This window comes from Marmota marmota, unplaced genomic scaffold, assembly GCF_001458135.2.
Source record: "Marmota marmota marmota unplaced genomic scaffold, marMar, whole genome shotgun sequence".
Taxonomy (NCBI): domain Eukaryota; kingdom Metazoa; phylum Chordata; class Mammalia; order Rodentia; family Sciuridae; genus Marmota; species Marmota marmota.
In genome coordinates, this window is record NW_026000130.1 from 4,928,982 (window position 1) to 4,947,935 (window position 18,954).

At 48.3% G+C, this 18,954-nt stretch overlaps 1 protein-coding gene across 1 annotated transcript in view; it reads right to left on the minus strand.

Annotated features, from left to right (window-relative positions):
- The window catches only part of LOC107154621 (SV2 related protein), an 82,135-nt gene that overhangs the window by 27,916 nt on the left and 35,265 nt on the right, over positions 1-18,954 (minus strand). The window contains exon 6 of the mRNA XM_015500262.2: positions 15,681-15,805. Within this exon, the coding sequence (XP_015355748.1) occupies positions 15,681-15,805 (125 nt within the window). The remainder of the gene's footprint in view (positions 1-15,680; positions 15,806-18,954) is intronic.

Below are 18,954 nucleotides of genomic sequence, written 5' to 3' on the forward strand. Positions count from 1 at the left end.
GTAAAAGAACCTGGCATTGCCAGGCATGGTGGCACACGCCTGTCATCCCAGCAACATGGGAGGCTGAGGCAGGAGGATCGCAAGTTGGAGTCCAGCCTCAGCAACTTAATGAGATCTTATCTTAAAAAACAAAACAAACACACAACAACACCAAACATAAAAAGGGTTAGGGAGGTGGCTCAGGATTGGGTTCAATCTTCAGTACCAAAAAAAAAAAAAAAAAAAAAGAGCCTGGGGCTTGTGCCTGGCATCTGAAATGGAGAGAGGGACAGTCGGTCCCCAGGTAGGGAGGGTCGGAAATGAACTGAACCGAATGGGAGGGCACCCCGCTGGAGCCCACTGACGCAGCCTTGTCACTTGACGGGCTGGGGATCCACGCACACCTGGGGTCAGAAGCCTGTGATGACCAACAAGTTATCGGTAATAAGATGGCAACCGCAATGGGACTGACTGACGGGTCCCTGCGACCCGTCACGGAGGCCACATCCTCCCTCCTCCAATGGAGGACCGAGCACATGACTTTGATAGATCTGAGCGATTCCCGACAGCCAAGGAGGGGTCAGGGTATGTGCCGAGGAAAGGACCCCCTGGGTGAAGGAGGAACCACTCCAGTCCCCCCAGCCCCGTCCTGGGGGTGGACTCGGATGAAGGAGGGGCAGGGCCTGCCTGGTCCAGCTGCCCCCCAGGATCAGCCGTGTGTGAGAGAGGACAGAGAGCTGCTTGGCCCTCTGACAGGACCTCCGGGTTACCTGTGTGCACCCTCTCAGGTGTTTCCTGCCTGCGTGTTGTTCTGCTGTGGGGACAGACCTTGGGGACTCCCCCTGGGGACGTGAAAGCCACCTGCGTTGTGAAGGTGGGTCCCCCTCACTCTTGGTGCTCTCTCTTCTACACACTGGGTTATGAGTTTGTGGTGATGACAGCTGACTCCACAGACACTAGGGGACTCGATGGCTTCAGCAACAGTTCTGTGACACAGTCATCGACTCAAGGGGCCCCAGACTCCAAAGGAAAAGAGACAATTTCTCCCTCCACCCATTTTGGGTGACCCAAGGTGACTCAGGTCTCAATGCAGGTGTCAGGGTAATTGACCCAGAGTGTCAAGTGGTCTCTGAGGAAACCTCATCAGAAGAACACACCCTTTTCCTGGGTTGGAAGGACCTTCACAGGAAGTAGCCACTCTGCACCTCCAGCTACCCAACATCCCTCCGTGTTCGGAGGTTTTGGGCCCATTGATGACGCTCTGGGAAGGAAGGCCCATGAGCAGCCCATCGTGACCCAAAGCCTCTCCCAATCATCCACTCCTGCTCCAGCCACCCGATCAGCCTCTCACAAAAGGGGTCCTGGAGAGAGTGCTGGACAGAATTTAACCAAAACCCATCAGTAGCCAACCAAGGTGGCCCACACCTGTAATCCCAGCTCCTTAGAAGGCTGAGTCAGGAGGACCCCAAGTTCGAGGTCAGCCTCAGCAACTTGGCGAGACCCTGTCTCAAAATAATAAATAAAGAGGGCTGGGGATGTAGCTTTGTGGTAAAGTGCCCCTGGGTTCAATCCCCAGTACCACAAAACCCAAAACCAAAACCAAACCATCAGTATAAGCTGCTGAGTAGTAGATTCAGTGGGAATCCCTGCAACCACTCTGGGTTTTTTTGGGTAGAGTTTTCTCCTGCACTTTTTTGGGGGGAGGTGGGGGATTATAAGGGGTTAAACCCAGCAGGGCTTAACCACTGAGTCACACCCCTAGCCCATTTTTTTTATTTTGAGACAGCGTCTCACTAAGTTGCTCAGGGCCTCACTAAGTTGTTGAGGCTGACTTTGAACCTGCAATCCTCCTGCCTCAGCCTCCGAGCCTCTGGGATGACAGGTGTGTGCCACCCTACCTGGCTCTCCTGCGCTTTCTTAATGAGCTCATGATAACATCTTACAGCCTTTCCCTGGTGAATTCACCTTGGGGTTCTGCATGTTTCAGTTGATGTTCTTGTTTCATCAGCTTGCCTGACTTAAAAAACTTCTTGTAAACACCTGAAGATAATCTCTAAGATAACTGCAGACGCAGTCAGCAAGGATGGGTTTTTGGCCCGTGTCCTGCCCTTAAATCTGTAGGAAGTTTAATGTAAGTCAATCTCACAAATAGTTCATTTAAATTTATTGGCAAGATAAAAATAAAGATGTCTTCAGAATTGTTAGCATGCATTTTGCCTCGGTCATTAGCTAATCAGGTTAGGGTTATTTCTGTGAGACGTTTAAAATGGAATGATCATTGCTTTCTATGTTTCCAGTACAAAAACTGTTAGCGTTTTTCTTTTTTTTTTTTGGTACCAGGGATTGAACTCGGGGGTGCTCGACCCCTGAGCCCCATCCCCAGCCCTATTTTGTATTTTATTTAGAGACAGGGTCTCACTGAGTTGCTTAGTGCCTCACTAAGTTGCTGAGGCTGGCTTTGAACTTGTGATCCTCTTGCCTCAGCCTCCCCAGCTGCTGNGGTCACTGGGAAGACCAAGTGGATTAGTCGGCTGGGACTTTCAGCCTCACCCTGTCACTCCCCAACCTCCAGGAAGGGGAGAGAGTTTGAAGGTCAAACTGATCAGCAGTGGCCAAAGATCCAATCCATCATGCTTATGTAATAAAGCCTCCGTAAAAGCCCTAGGGAACAGGGTTAGCTAACCAAACCTGTGAGGATTCCTAGGGTGGCACCTGGAGAGAGCCCTCTCCCCTGCCTCCACACCTGGTCCTCTGCGCCTCTTCCATCTGGGCCTCCTCAGTATCCTCTGTATGTCCTTTACAATAAATTGGTAAATCCACGGGTTTCTTCGAGGTCTGTGAGTCGCTCTACCAAACCAAGTGAACCCAAGGAGGGGGGTTGCAGGAACCCCAGTTTACAGGCAGTGGGTCAGAAGCACAGGTAAAAGAACCTGGCATTGCCAGGCATGGTGGCACACGCCTGTCATCCCAGCAACATGGGAGGCTGAGGCAGGAGGATCGCAAGTTGGAGTCCAGCCTCAGCAACTTAATGAGATCTTATCTTAAAAAACAAAACAAACACACAACAACACCAAACATAAAAAGGGTTAGGGAGGTGGCTCAGGATTGGGTTCAATCTTCAGTACCAAAAAAAAAAAAGAGCCTGGGGCTTGTGCCTGGCATCTGAAATGGAGAGAGGGACAGTCGGTCCCCAGGTAGGGAGGGTCGGAAATGAACTGAACCGAATGGGAGGGCACCCCGCTGGAGCCCACTGACGCAGCCTTGTCACTTGACGGGCTGGGGATCCACGCACACCTGGGGTCAGAAGCCTGTGATGACCAACAAGTTATCGGTAATAAGATGGCAACCGCAATGGGACTGACTGACGGGTCCCTGCGACCCGTCACGGAGGCCACATCCTCCCTCCTCCAATGGAGGACCGAGCACATGACTTTGATAGATCTGAGCGATTCCCGACAGCCAAGGAGGGGTCAGGGTATGTGCCGAGGAAAGGACCCCCTGGGTGAAGGAGGAACCACTCCAGTCCCCCCAGCCCCGTCCTGGGGGTGGACTCGGATGAAGGAGGGGCAGGGCCTGCCTGGTCCAGCTGCCCCCCAGGATCAGCCGTGTGTGAGAGAGGACAGAGAGCTGCTTGGCCCTCTGACAGGACCTCCGGGTTACCTGTGTGCACCCTCTCAGGTGTTTCCTGCCTGCGTGTTGTTCTGCTGTGGGGACAGACCTTGGGGACTCCCCCTGGGGACGTGAAAGCCACCTGCGTTGTGAAGGTGGGTCCCCCTCACTCTTGGTGCTCTCTCTTCTACACACTGGGTTATGAGTTTGTGGTGATGACAGCTGACTCCACAGACACTAGGGGACTCGATGGCTTCAGCAACAGTTCTGTGACACAGTCATCGACTCAAGGGGCCCCAGACTCCAAAGGAAAAGAGACAATTTCTCCCTCCACCCATTTTGGGTGACCCAAGGTGACTCAGGTCTCAATGCAGGTGTCAGGGTAATTGACCCAGAGTGTCAAGTGGTCTCTGAGGAAACCTCATCAGAAGAACACACCCTTTTCCTGGGTTGGAAGGACCTTCACAGGAAGTAGCCACTCTGCACCTCCAGCTACCCAACATCCCTCCGTGTTCGGAGGTTTTGGGCCCATTGATGACGCTCTGGGAAGGAAGGCCCATGAGCAGCCCATCGTGACCCAAAGCCTCTCCCAATCATCCACTCCTGCTCCAGCCACCCGATCAGCCTCTCACAAAAGGGGTCCTGGAGAGAGTGCTGGACAGAATTTAACCAAAACCCATCAGTAGCCAACCAAGGTGGCCCACACCTGTAATCCCAGCTCCTTAGAAGGCTGAGTCAGGAGGACCCCAAGTTCGAGGTCAGCCTCAGCAACTTGGCGAGACCCTGTCTCAAAATAATAAATAAAGAGGGCTGGGGATGTAGCTTTGTGGTAAAGTGCCCCTGGGTTCAATCCCCAGTACCACAAAACCCAAAACCAAAACCAAACCATCAGTATAAGCTGCTGAGTAGTAGATTCAGTGGGAATCCCTGCAACCACTCTGGGTTTTTTTGGGTAGAGTTTTCTCCTGCACTTTTTTGGGGGGAGGTGGGGGATTATAAGGGGTTAAACCCAGCAGGGCTTAACCACTGAGTCACACCCCTAGCCCATTTTTTTTATTTTGAGACAGCGTCTCACTAAGTTGCTCAGGGCCTCACTAAGTTGTTGAGGCTGACTTTGAACCTGCAATCCTCTTGCCTCAGCCTCCCCAGCTGCTGGGACGACAGACATTTTTCTTTTGGCAAAAAAAAAAAAATTTAAAAGTGTTGACTATGCTGTCTGATATCTCAGTTTTCATGAATAAATCCGGTAAGTATATAAAACAAGTGTTTATAAACATATGTAGTAGAAATAAACATCTGAGTAATTTGTAAGTTAAAATACTTTTCAGCATTTAGTATGGATGTCTTTACATCAATTGCTAAATACAAATTCAATTACTCTTGGCTTCTTAAAGTCCAAAAGAGGAATATGTGTGTGTGTGTATGTGTGTGTGTGTTATGTTTGCATTTATTAAATATGTTTTCATAAGATGTTGATATGGATACAGATTCAATGCAACCCCCATCAAAATACCAACAACATCCTTCACAGAACTAGAAAAACAGTCCTAAAATTCATTAGAATGGGCTGGGGACGTGGCTCGGTGGTAGAGCGCTTGCCTAGCATGTGTGAGGCACAGGGTTTGATTCTCAGCACCACATATGAATAAATGAATAAAATGAAGGTCCATCAACAACTAAAAAATATATATGTGTATACAATTTAAAATTTAAAAAAAAATATATATATTTATTTAAAAAATTCATTTGGAAGAATAAATGACCCAGAATATCCAAAGCAATTATACCCCAGAGCTATGGTAACAAGAACTGTGTGGCACCGGCATAAAAAACAGACACGGAGACCCAGGATGCAGAACAGAAGACAGGAGACCAGCCCACATGGACGCCATCAACTGATCTTAGACAAAGACACCCAAACAGACTGTGGAGGAAAAACAGCCTTTGTAACAAAGGGTAATGAGAAAACTGGTTCCACAGTTATCATGTAGAAAAAAGGAATCTGGACGTTTCTCTCTCACCCTGCACAAAAGTCAACTCAGAATGGATCTGAAAATTCCAACTTAGACCAGAAACTATGCAAGTCCGAGAAGAAAACCCAGGCTGAACACTGCAGCTTTAGGTACAGGGCACGACTTTCTCGATAGGACCCCTAAAGCTCAGGAAATAACACCAAGAGTTAATCAGAGGGACAACGTCCAATTAAAAACTTCTACACAACCAAGGGAACAACTAGAAAGGTAAAGAACACACGTAACGGGAGAAAATCTCTGCCAGCTCCTCTTTTAACAGGATTGATATCTAGAATAAATAAAGAACTCAAAGAAACGTTACACCGAAAAAAAATCAATAACCCTATTAATAAAGGGGAAAGTGAATTAAACAGACACTTTTTCAAAAGTACAAACAGCCAACAAATACATGAAAAGGATTCAACATCATTAGCAATCAGATGCAAATCCAAACTACACTGAGATCTCATCTCCTATTGGTGGGAATGGTGGTCATCAAGAAAACGAGTGATCATAAGTGCTGGCGAGGATGTGGAGAGAAAGGAGCCCATTTACACTCTTGGGGGGACTGTAAGTTAGTACAACCGCGGTGGAAATCAGTAGGGAGGCTTCCCAAAGGGTTAGGCATGTAACAACCTTCTGACCCAACTGTACCCCCATCCTGAAGAAATAAAGTCATTGAACTATAGTGACACCCGCAGACCCATGTTTATAGCAGCACAATTCACAAGAGCAGCCAGACTAGGGGTCCATCGTCGTATGAACAGATAGAGAACATGGGGTTCATTGTGCACACAATGGAGTTTTATTCAGCCACAAATAAAAATGAGATTATAGTGTTTGCAGAGGAAAATGGCTGGAACTAGCAGCCATCGAATTAAGGGAAACAAGTGAGACTCAGAAGGTCCAGGGTCTGTGTTTTCTCTAAGATAGGGAAGAAAAAGGAAAAGAAAGGTGGGGGCAGATCTCAGGAAAATCAAAGGGAGATCATAGAGGAGAGGGAACAGGGGGTGGCAGGTGGAGAGGGAGGGGGAGTTCTGGGGAGCGATACTGGTGTGCGTGTGTGAGTATGTAACAACAATCCCATAAGTATGTGCAACTATTATGCACCAGTTAAAAAAAAAAGGTGGGGAAGAACATGTTGGTATGTAGGCACAGAGGCCCACACCTGTAACCCCGATTATTCAGGGGGCCGAGGCAGGAGGATCTCTAGTTCGAGGCCAGCCTGGGCAACTTAGCAAGACCTTGCCTCTAAATAAGAAATAGAAAAAGGCTGGGGATGGAGCTCAGTGGTAGAGTGTTAGCCTAGCATGCAGGGGGCCCTGGGTCAGATCCTCAGTACCCCGCCTCCCCCACACACAGAAAGATAAACCAAAAAGAGTTCAAGAGTGCTTTCTTTCAGGGTCTTCACTGAAAGTAAGATTACTAAGTAATCTGTGTTTTGATGAAAAAAATTATTACTATTATGATTTTAGTACTGGGGATTGAACCTGGGGTACTTTATCACTGAGCCACATCCCCCGTCTTTTTTTATATTTTATTGGGAGACAGGGTCTCACTAAGTTGCTTAGGGCCTCGCTAAGTTGCTGAGACTGGCCTTAAACTTGAGATCCTCCTGGCTTAGCCTCCCAAGTTGCTGAGTTTACAGGAGGGAGTCCCCAGGCCCAAGTTGATGAAACATTATTTTTAAGAAAAGTATTTTATTGAGAAAAATGTTAATTTCATCTGTATTCAGACCTTTTGTAAGTACTGTTTCAAAATGAAAAATCTAAGGAAGAAAACAAAGTAGGAACAAGCTAGCAACCAGAGAAGAAAGAGAGACAAAAAAAGTTGTAAATTGAGGATTTTTTTTGGTAAGAAAGATTAAAAGGAAAAGAAAATGCATTTGGAGGAGATAGGATTTTGCAAGGTAAAATTAGATTTTTATCCCAAAACAGAAAAAAAGAAAGCCAAGGCAAAATAGTAAAGGGTTAAACAAGATTTGTTTTGTGAAGGACAAATGTTTTTAAAGAAAATTTAGTTTGGTTAAGAGGGCTAAAACTATGAAAAATTATTTAGGGGCTGAGGTTGTAGCTCAGTGGTAGAGCGCTTGCCTAGCATGTGTGAGGCACTGGGTTCAAATCTCAGCACCACATAAAAACAAATAAATAAAGATATTGTGTCCATCTACGACTAAGAAAAAAATATTTAAAAAAATTATTTATAGGCTTTTCTAAGATTAAAATTTAAGCTGGGCATGGTGGGGCATACTTGTAATCCCAGTGACTTAGGAGGCTGAGGCAGGAGGATCTCCTTCAAGGTCACGGCCTCAGGAACTCAGTGAGATCCTGTCTTGTAAAAGGCCCAGAGAGGGTCTGAGGCTGTAGCTCAGTGGTAAAGTGCTGCCCATGTGTGAGGCACTGGGTTCAATCCTCAGCACCACATAAAACCAAAGATACTGTGTGTTCATCTATAACTAAACAAATATTAAAAAATAAATAAATAAAAGGGCTAGGGATGTGGCTCAGTAGTAAAGCACCCCTGGGTTGAATCTTAACCCCCAACATTAAATAGAAATTTAAACAGGGGTTGGGATATAACTCAGTAGTAATGTGCCACTGGGTTCAATCCTCACTACCAAAAAATTAACTAATTAAAGTTAATCAAATTTAATGCACTGATATAAAACCAGATTCTATTTTTTTTCTTTTCTGGCTATGGATTAAACCCAGTGGTGCTCTCCCTCTGAACTATATCCTCAGCCCTTTCTAGTCTTTATTTTGAGAGAGGGTGTTACTAAGTTGCTGAGAGTGCTCTTGAACTTGGGATCCTCATTCTTCAGTCTCCAGAGTCACTAGGATTATAGGTGTGAGCCACCACACCCAACCTCACAATCAAATTAATGTCTAAAGCAACAAGGTTTTCTTAAAATATTTATTTACTTTTAGTAAAATTCACAAATACTGAGCTCTTGCGTTTTACGAAGGTAATTTTTTACGTTTTCTGCTTTTTTGGGTTTTTGATTACTTAGGAAAACAGTCTTAAAGAGTTATGGTTTGCTTAAGCATCTACTTGTTTTTAAAGTCTTTTTTTAAAAAAATATTTATCTTTTAGTTGTAGTTGGACACAATACCTTTATTTTGTTTACTTATTTTTATGTGGTGCTGAGGATCGGACCCAGGGCCTCACACAAGGGAGGCCAGCACTCTGCCACTGAGTGCCAGCCCCAGCCCCAGCCCCAAGTACTCTTAAATATAGTTTTCTCACAAAACTAAACTCGTTTTACAAAAAAAGTGGTCCTTCTTGGGGTATCTCTGCCAAAAAAGTTTGGTATCGCTGTAAAAGGATCAGGTTTCTTGGTTCAAATCTAACACACAAACGGGAATCTGTTTGGCTCTTGTAAATTTCACTTTGCAATTTTCCCTTTAAAACTCTGTACCTGTTGCTTCTCAAAATTCCTCAGGAGAACAATGAAGAAAAGAATAGGTCTCAGTGTTCCGAGCTGCCTCCCTATCAACCGATGGGACTGAACAGAACAAAGGGGTGCGTTGGACGCTGATCCCTATCCCCTGTCACTTCTCCTCTAATGTGGGACCAGATGGGACCAATGATGGACCAACTGGGGCAAGTCCAGCCTGGCGACAAGGGACAATAAAAACGAGACCATGGGACGGGACCAGGGGACTCAGCAAGGTTTACAGGGACAGAAAGGAGGGAATCTACAAAGAGGTAGCAAAATCAAACTGGAGCCACCTGTGTCAACCTTACAAGACAAACAGAGCCAAGGAGATATGAAGGAAGGATTCTTTCATGATTGCCTGATAATAACTCTCAAAAGAGACTGCACCAGACCACGAGTTCGCACACAGGCCACGTGACCATGTACGGAGAGTACTTCTGACAACCAGGTGACCTGCGATGGCTTTGGCAAAGGAGGAATATGCCCAGCCCAGCATCCACCTGTCACCCTTGTGATCAAACTGCCTTGGGCCTCTTACCCGCCCCACGGGAGGACACTCTGCAGCAGTGAGTACCAGCTGTTACCTGCGCAGCGACACATCTCGACAGGTGAGATCATTAGTACCCGAGACTTTAAAGCTGGCAATGTCACTCAGCGGGGGCTCGTTCCCTGGCCCCTGGGAGGGGTCCCCCTTCCCATTTCCAAAACGTTCATTTGCCTCCTGTCTCTGCTCTGCCCTCTGGTTCATAAGGATCCTTCCTATTCTAGGATTGAGAATCCGGTTTCTTTTTTTAAGGTAATAATCTGCTTCGACTGCCCAGACCCAGTGAAGGACATCCCACACGGCCTGTCCATTTTATGAAGCACCAGGGACACATGGGCTCCAAGACCACTGTCCAGTCCTCCCTGTGCAAGTGGTTGAAAGGGCTGTCCCCGGTTTCTACCTCCATGGGTCCCCTGATGGCTAAGTGGCTCCTTCTGCTCTTTGGACCACGGATCCTCAACTGTTTGATTTCTGTTAGGAGCAGAAAGTCGGAGTCCATAAAATTACAAATGATGTTGACTCGGGGGATAAAAATAGCTATGCCTGCAGCCGGTGATCATGAGACTTATTTAAGGTGAGCTAGGGGAAATGTTCACTCTTCCGCCAGGTGACACCCAGATTCAGCTTGAAGGAGACACAGAAGATGGATCCTCACCTTTTATCACACCTCAAGAATGGGGAGTGAGCCCGGCGTGATAGTGCACTCCTGTCACCTCAGCGGCTTGGGAGGCTGAGGCAGGAGGATCTCGAGTTCAAAGCCAGCCTCAGCAAAAGTGAGGCCCTAAGCAACTCAGTGAGGCCCTGTCTCTAAATAAAATATGAAAAGGGCTGGGGATGGGGCTCAGTGGTCAAGTGTCCCTGAGTTCAATTCCCAGTACCAGAAAAAAAAAAAAAAAAAGGGGGGGTGGATACGTACCCAGTGCGCATCTACCTCACCTGGCCTGCCTCCTACCCCTCCCTGAGTTCATCTTTGAAAAGAGGGTGCTGGATGCTGGAAGTTCCTTTACATGATCATCAGCTGACACCAGCCAGATCCCAAACGGCCACCAAAATGACCTCTCGAAGACCTCAAACCTCCTTACAATCCAATTTCCATACTAAGTGACACAAGGGCCAGCCACCATGACAGGACGCATCAGAGCAAGAAGAGGTGACGCCTGAGTCCCGGGAAATCCCGACCTATCCCAAGAAAAGACATGAAGGTTCCCCTCCTTTGCCAGCCTCTGCTCCCCCCATTCCCTTTACCCTTTACCCACGACACCCCCACCCTGGCAGGCTGGGAAGTCTTCTGGGGGCTGGGCCCCCCTTCTCCAGGCTTTGGGTGCTGAAGGCTTTGGGCCCAGCTCCAATTTCATTTTTGGCTTCAGGACACGGCGTAAAAAGAGAGCTTGCATTTGGGGGTCTGGCCCCCCCCCCCGCAAGGGGGACCGACCAGTTGCTGGTGACATTGTGTGAGCAGAGCAGGAAGAGGTGGGCTGCTGGGGTTTCCTTTAGGTCATCTGAGGGAGGCAGACTCTTTGGGGGCTGGAGGATGGCAGGTGAGCTGGAGACCCTCACCTGACTGGTCAGGGGGGCCCTCGTCCCTGCTCTGGGTCCTTTATTTTACTCCCCTGGGGTCCTCCCTCCCTCCCTCCCTGTGCACTCCCAGACTCCGAGGCCAGACTCTCTCCCCTCCGTGGTCCTTCGCCTTTGGTGTTTGGGGACATGGTCCTTCTTTGCGTCAGTTCTTCTCCCTCTGTCATCCCACCCGCCGGAAAGCGTCCAGAGAGTCCTGGGCATTTCTGGTCAGCCGATGGCATCCTCTTCATCCTTTCCGGAACCACTGAAAGATTCTATCACTTTATGCCGTTTCCAAGAAACGCGTATGAAGAAACAGAAAACGAGTCACTCATCCCACCTTCCTGAACAAGGGTTTCTGGGGCCTTCTGCACGTGGTCCCACACAGGGGAAGAAAATCCAGGTGACTCTTTGGCGGCTCCTTCTGCTGCATTCTTGAGCCTCCCCGGGAAGGGACTCCGATGACTCTTCCGTGCGCACACCCTTCCAGCCACCGGGAAACTCTGTGCCCTAGTCGATGCACGGCTCCTGAATGGGGCAGTGCCACACCTGCAGGAAGTCCTGCAGTTGGGCCAGCAGTGGGGCCACTGGCTACCAGCCCCTGCCAGTCCAGGTTCATGGTGGTGGCTCTGTTCACAGCCTCCGCTTTGAGGCCCAGTGTTTTTTAAACCCCTTCCAGATCCAGGAGACCATGTCAGACGCGGCATCTGGACGGCCCTGGAGCAGGGGCCTGAAGAATGGAGAGATGGGGGACGAGGGCCACTCACTGTCCTTCTCGCCTCCAACGGCCCGAGGAGCCTAGAGCCTAGACGTGACTCCGCATGGTCACGTCTCCCCTCCTGCACATGATGACACTCTGCATCCGTCACTCCTCCTGGGGATACTTGAACTCCTCACCAAAGCCTGCAGCAGATGAGATGCCTGCTAACACGCGTCGAGTGCTCTCCCTGGCCTCCCCTGGCTACTTCACACATGCTGTCATTTAAAATCCTAAGAGACCCCAGGAAGTGGCTGTGTTTGTGTCCCTTTGTTAAAAATGAGGAAATAGAAGCCCAGAAAGGTTCGGGGACTTCTCCAAGGTTACGCAGCTATTAAGTGACAGAAGCAGGATTCGAACCCAGCACTCTGGCTGCAGAGCCCACCATGTGACCAGAATTGACATCACCCTTCTGAGAGTCTCCCCCAACCTTTCCCAAAGGATATGCGAGGGCTGGCACGTGACCACGGAGTCCGTGGTCCTTCACGTATCATGCCACCCTGCAGCCTTAGAAGACACGCTAGGGTCAGGTCAGGGTTAGGGTTAGGTGCCAATGAGGACAGAGGACTGTCCTCCAAGACATAGTACACACTTAAATCAATGGCCATTTTATGGCTGTGTTCCCAGTACAAAGAACACGTGGGTCTGGAAATGAAGGGGTTGAAAGTAGGACTGACCTTCACCGCATCATTCCTAGTGACCCACTTGGGGGAGTCTGCATCTTCTAGGCTCTGGGGGTCTAGAGGTCTTGGTGCCTAGGAAGGAAAAGCTTCTTCCAGAGGATACCACAAGAGTCTCTGTAGAACCTGGGTATGGAGGTACATGCCTGAAATCTCTGTGACTTGGAAGGCTGAGGAAGGAGGATTTCAAGTTCAAGGCCAGCCTCAACAATTTAATGAGACCCTGCCTCAAAATTAAAAAAAAAAAAAAATGAAAAGGGCCAGAGATGTAGTTTAGAGGTAGAGTGCCCTGGGTTCAATCTCCAACACCCCCACAAACAGACACACACAGACACACACACACAAAGAGTCCTTAGACTTTAAGCAACAGCGCCGTACAATAACTTTGGGCTCCTTTTGTCAAGAAATGAGCAGGCAAGGAAAAGGGTCACCATTCACTAGCCAGAGAAAGTAATCCCAACCATCATGAGCAGGTGAGACCACTGTTATATGACCAGGGCACCCGGGTGATAAGGCTGGACATTTCCTGACATATCCCTGCCCAGTTTTGATTATTGAGTGATTGATTTGGGGTACTAGGAATTGAACCCACGGGTGCTTAACCACTGAGCCTCCCCAGCCCTTTGTATTTTTTATTTGGAGACAGGGTCTCACTGAGTTGCTTAGGGCCTTGCTAAATTGCTGAGGCTGGTCTTGAACTCACAATCCTCCTGCCTTGGCCTCCACAGCGGCTGGGATTACGGCATGTGCCACCCTGCTCAGCTCCATGCCTGGTTTTATTGCTTAAATGAACAAGTGCAACAGTTATGGCCCGAGAAGGGCATGCGGACCAGGGACTCAGACCTCTCAGGCACGGATCCTCAGTCACCCCGCCAGGTAAACCATCGAGATCAGTGAAGGTACTGGCCAAAGCTGAGGGGAGTCTAGACTGGGAGGCAGAGGAGGGGACAAAATGGGCATCTTGGGAGCTACAAGACCAGCAGCAAGAGCAGGGCCTGTAGTTTATCCCACTAATCATCCTATGTCAATCTCTGCAGGAAGAGAGAGCAGCCAGACCGCGGAGAGATGATGAGCTTTTGCTATAGAACAGGTTGATCCAAGAGGTGCAAGGGGTGGCCTCAGGTGGATGCCGTGCTGTGCCACACCAGGTTTCATTCCTTCAGGAAGAAAGTGGAACAACAGAATTCCTCACTCCCCCTTCATCCTGTCTCCCCTGCTAGATCAGGAGTCCTGAAGTGCCTCCCCTGCTCAAGAACACTCAGTGGCTCCCTGCTGCCCACAGTCAATCCCTTTGGGACGGCATTCAGGGCATTTAGCAAGCCTTCCCTGGCCTACCTGTCTGACTTCAGCTTTCAATTCCCATAGCTCTCATCCCTGCAGCTAACAAAAACTGGGCTAGTAGCCTTCCCTAGTCACAGTTATGGCTTCACGTTTTCATGTAGTTCCCTTCACATAAAACATTCTACACCTTCCCTAAGTCCCCTTTTGAGTGTCCAGTCCTTTACATCCTTCAGAGCAAGGCAGCAAGCGGAATGGTCAGCGTCCAAACTCTAGAGTTACAAGGCCTGGGTTCACGCTCTAGCCACTTTGTGGCTGTGCTATCTGAACCAAGTTCCTTGACCTCTCTGTGCCTTTTTACTAAGAGAACTTAGTTCTCTCAGTTACTAAGAGATCTTACCTTTTAGGGAAAATTGAGGGATTAAAAGAGGTAATCTGGGCAAATTGTTTAAAACAGCACCTGTCACAGAGTAAACATGAAATACTGGATAATTGTGGGGTATTTTTTTGGAGGGGATGGGGGACGGGGGTGAGTGTCTAACATACTTTTTTCTGTAATGCGCCACATAGTAAATAGCTCAGCTTTTTTTTTTTTTTTAAACATATTTATTTATTTATTTTTTTAGTTATTGGCAGACACAACATCTTTGTTGGTACGTGGTGCTGAGGATCGAACCCGGGCCGCACGCATGCCAGACGAGCGTGCTACCACTTGAGCCACATCCCCAGCCCCAATAGCTCAGCTTTTGAAACGATTTGATTCTGTTGCTGAGGCACACAAACAGCCACAGATAGTAGGTAAATGAGGAGTGTGGTGTGTTCCAGTAAACTTTATGGATGGCACTGGTCAGTAGGTTTGCCATAGTTGCTAAGCCCTGTCGGCCCCTGGATTTGGGCCCAGCAAGAGTGCAAAGCCTTCCCTCACTCCCCAGGAGAGAGTAGCCTCTTCCAACAACCCTGAGTATTCTCAGTACCTTAAACTCTAGAGCAACCACCAGACAGTCCCCAGTGTGGCTCCCTGCCCCGTCGTGAGGAGGTCAGAAGGGGCAGGAGGCTGCACTTGTGGTAGTGACCAGTTTGGATGCCGCAGGCAGACCACCCGGGTTCTTAGTGAGAGCCAGGCAGTCTCAGATGGCAATAAAGCGATAGCACATACCCTCTGGGCACCCCTGTGTCAACTCTAATGTCCAGACAATGCCAAATCTGTTCTTTTTATTATGATGTCACTTTTGTGACCTTCCAGCTATTGTGTGGTTGCTGTCAATCATCACAATGATGGTATTCTATTGCTGTATCAGTAGCCCGGCTTCTTCCACCCCCAAGGTCATGACCACACCTATAGCTGTCCCTTGGATTCTGTGGGGAATGGTTTTAACACACACATGTGTGTGTGTGTGAATGTGTGTGTGTGTGTGAGTGTGTTACCAGGGATTGAACCCAGGGGCATTTCACGGCTGGTCTATATCCCCAGCCCTTTTGATCTTCTAACTTGAGACAGGGTTGCACCAAGTTGCCCAGGCTGGCCTTGAACCTGTGATCCTCCTGCCTCAGCCTCCCAAGTGGCTGGGTTTCCAGGTGGGCACCCCCACTCCTGGTCATCTCCAGATGACTTACGACACCCAATACAAGGTAGATGTGATGGCCATGGCTATGACGCTCTACTGTTTAGGTGACAATGACAAGGAGAAAGTCTGTCCATGTTCAGTATATAGATGCGATTTTTTTTTCAAATGTTTTTTAATGCACGATGTAGAACCCGTGGATAGGGAGAGTGGACCAGTGGACTGGCGACCCGGCTGGATGGTGGAGCTGGGTATTTACTTACGACTGGGGGACCCCTCCGATCCCAAAGCCCACCAGGCCTCGGAGCACCAGGATCCAGCTATACACAGGCGCAAAAGCACTGAGGATGCCGTAGTAGAGGGTCCAGAGCACGCTGATCTTCAGCCCCTGTGGAGAAGGAAGACTCCAGGTCACAAGGGCTTCTCAGCACGCCCGGGTGGCCTGGGCCACAGGAGCTCTGGCTGGAGCTCAGAGGTAAGCACTTGCCTAGCACAGCTGAGGCCCTGGGTTGGATTCCAAGGACCACACACACACTCAAATAATAATAGTCGGGCTCGGTGGTGCACACCTGTCATCCCAGTGGCTGGGGAGGCTGAGACAGGAGGATCACAAGTTCAAAGCCAGCCTCAGCAATGGCGACGCGCTAAGCAACTCAGTGAGACCCATCTCTAAATAAAATGCAAAATAGGGCTGGGGATGGGGCTCAGTGGTTGAGTACCCCTGAGTTCAATCCCTGGTATCCCCCTCAAATAATATTAATCAAGCTCCCAATAAAGGAAGGCAGTGTAGCTCAGTGGTAGAGCAAGGCGTAGCTTCTGTGAGGCCCTGGCTTCCATCCCCAGCACCCATCCCCCAGAAAAAGCTGTAAATAGGATCTCAATGAAGAATCATCGCCCACGTTGGCTAAGGGATGCCTGGGGTTCTCTGTAACGGGCGATACCGATCCTTAAGGGCATAGTGAGAAAACTGTGGCCCTTCTTGATTGTCCCATTGATTAATATTTTATGCCAATCATGGCCCAAGGGTGTCAGCAACTCCACAAGGAAGGAGACAGGACAGACCCGTCCTGTGTGTCATGGTATCACAGAGGTCCCGCCCACCCCAACTGGCACACAGGTGAGACTCTGTTAACGATGATCTGCACCTGGACCTTCCCACGGAGTCATGTAGGGACAGGGCTGGGGGAACACAGAGTTCACACACTGGCTTTTCTAAGAAGGAAATTCTAAGTAAAGCAAAGGAAGTTTTACTTTCTTTTTTTTCCACAACAACTTGACAACATCATTCATTTCAGAAAACCAAATTGTCGGTGACGACACTAGGTAAGATATTTGCGTCACTAGAGGATGGCTTCAGTATTAATCTGCACCCACCAGGGCTTCTTTATGAACAGAGAGATGCACACTTTACTGCACAAAGCCAAAGATGAAAAGAAAAAGCTTAGAACACGTTAGGGTAAATCCAAACTCACTTATAATTAGGGGCAAATATTGACTAGTTCCTTGTACCGACTAGGTCAAGCTCTATGTGAGCATTTCATGTTGAAAATACATCTTATTTTATGTAATGACCTTTAAATTTTTTTTTTCCTTACTTGCAGCATTAGAACTTGTCACTTTTTTAGAGTTTGTGAAGGACTGGATTATTTTATCTCTGAAATCAATATCTAGATTGTTAAGAAGGAATTTACCATAGTTTAATCTGGAACGTCCTCCAAGGGTTGGTGTGCGAAAGGCTCGGTCCCCAGGTTGGCAGTACTGAGAGGTTGTGGAACCTTTAAGAGGTGGGGCTTAGCAGGGGTGGGGCTTAGTGGGAGGGGGGCTAGTGAGAGGTGGGGCTTAGTGGGAGGTGGGGCTTAGTAGGAGGTGGGGCTTTGCAAGGGTGGGGCTTAGTGGGAGGTGGGGCTTAGTAGGAGNCTGAGCCTCATCCTCAGCCCTATTTTGTATTTTATTTAGAGACAGGGTCTCCCTGAGTTGCTTAGTGCCTCGCTGTTGCTGAGGCTGGCTTTGAACTCGTGATCCTCCTGCCTCAGCCTCCTGACCCGCTAGGAATTACAGGCGTGGGCCACCCGGCCTGGCAACCTTTTCTCTTTATAGGCTGATTTATCTCAATTATTTGTTGCAATAAAGAAAAGTGGAGTAGGGCCTGGGGTTGTGGCTCAGCGGTAGAGGGCTCGCCTGCACATGCGACGCCCGGGGTTCAATCCTCAGCACCACATAAAAAATAAAAAAAAAGGTATTGTGTCCAATACTACAACTAAAAAAAAGAAAAAAAAAAAGCAGACTAACACAACATGATTAAAAACGTTCAGGGCCTTTTAAGCAGCAGGGCACTGTGTCCGTGCAGGCTGAGACCCACAGCGGGACACAAGGCTTGAGGACGAACATGGTGCAGATTCCTGGAGCATTAATTACTCTGAGAGAGTGAAAAAAAATTAATGGTGACTGTAATTTAAGATACTATTTTATGTCACAGTCACCATCATACTTGAGGGAGTAGGATGCAGACTTTATGTGGCTTTTAAACCTGCCATTCGAGGTCCAGAAGGGGTCTCTGCCACACCCCTCCCAGGTCACCAAGGTGGAGCTCAGCCTCCTGCCCCTGAACACTTCTGGAGGGAGGTGTAAACCATGCTGCTTTCTGCTCTACTCTTAAACTGAATTTTAAGGCACTGAAACGGAAATCTCTGCCTAGAGGTCCTTTAAAAATGGTTATAATGAATAGAAAATTTAAATCATTTTGTATCTCCTTGCAAGGAAGTTGTTGAATTTTTTTTCAGTACCTAGGGCCTTGTGCGTGCTAGGCCACTCTTCGGACACCGAGCTACAGCCCCAGCCCCTTACATTTTACTTTATGTATTTATTTTTTGCAGTGCTGGGGATTGAACCAGGGCCTTGTGCTTTCTAGGCAATTGCTTTGCCCCTGAGCTACATCCCTGATTCCTTTTTTTTTTAGTTGTAGTTGGACACAACACTTTTACACCTTTATTTCACTTGTTTATTTATTTATTTTTGTGTATGTGGTGCTGAGGATCGAACCCAGGGTCTCGCATGTGCGAGGCGAGCGCTCTACCGCTGAGCCACAACCCCAGCCCCCCCTGATTCCTTTTCAAAATTTTGTTTTGAGGCAGGATCTTGCTAAACTGCTCAGGCTGGCCTCAAACTTGCCGTTTTTCTTTCCTCATCCTTCCAAGTAACTGGGAAAAAGTTCTTTCTTTTTTCTTGGAATCTTCATTCTTCTAAGTATGTCAAAAAGAAAGTGTCCAGCAATGCTGACCTGCTTTAATACCTGTTCATCTCTTTCTCTCTCCTCTTCTTTCGAACCCAGAGCCTTACCCATGCTAGGCACAATTTCTACCACTCAGTTACACTGGCAGCACCCATCTCTTTTTCAGGGAGAAGGTGGTGGGGTTAATGGTGACTGGCTAGAATTTAACTGCACTGCCTGGTTTGCATTGTTTATTTCTGCAGATATTTCTCACTCGGGACTGATTTTCCATTTAAGATTCTCCGTAAAGTTTCCTTGTTTTGGTTGAA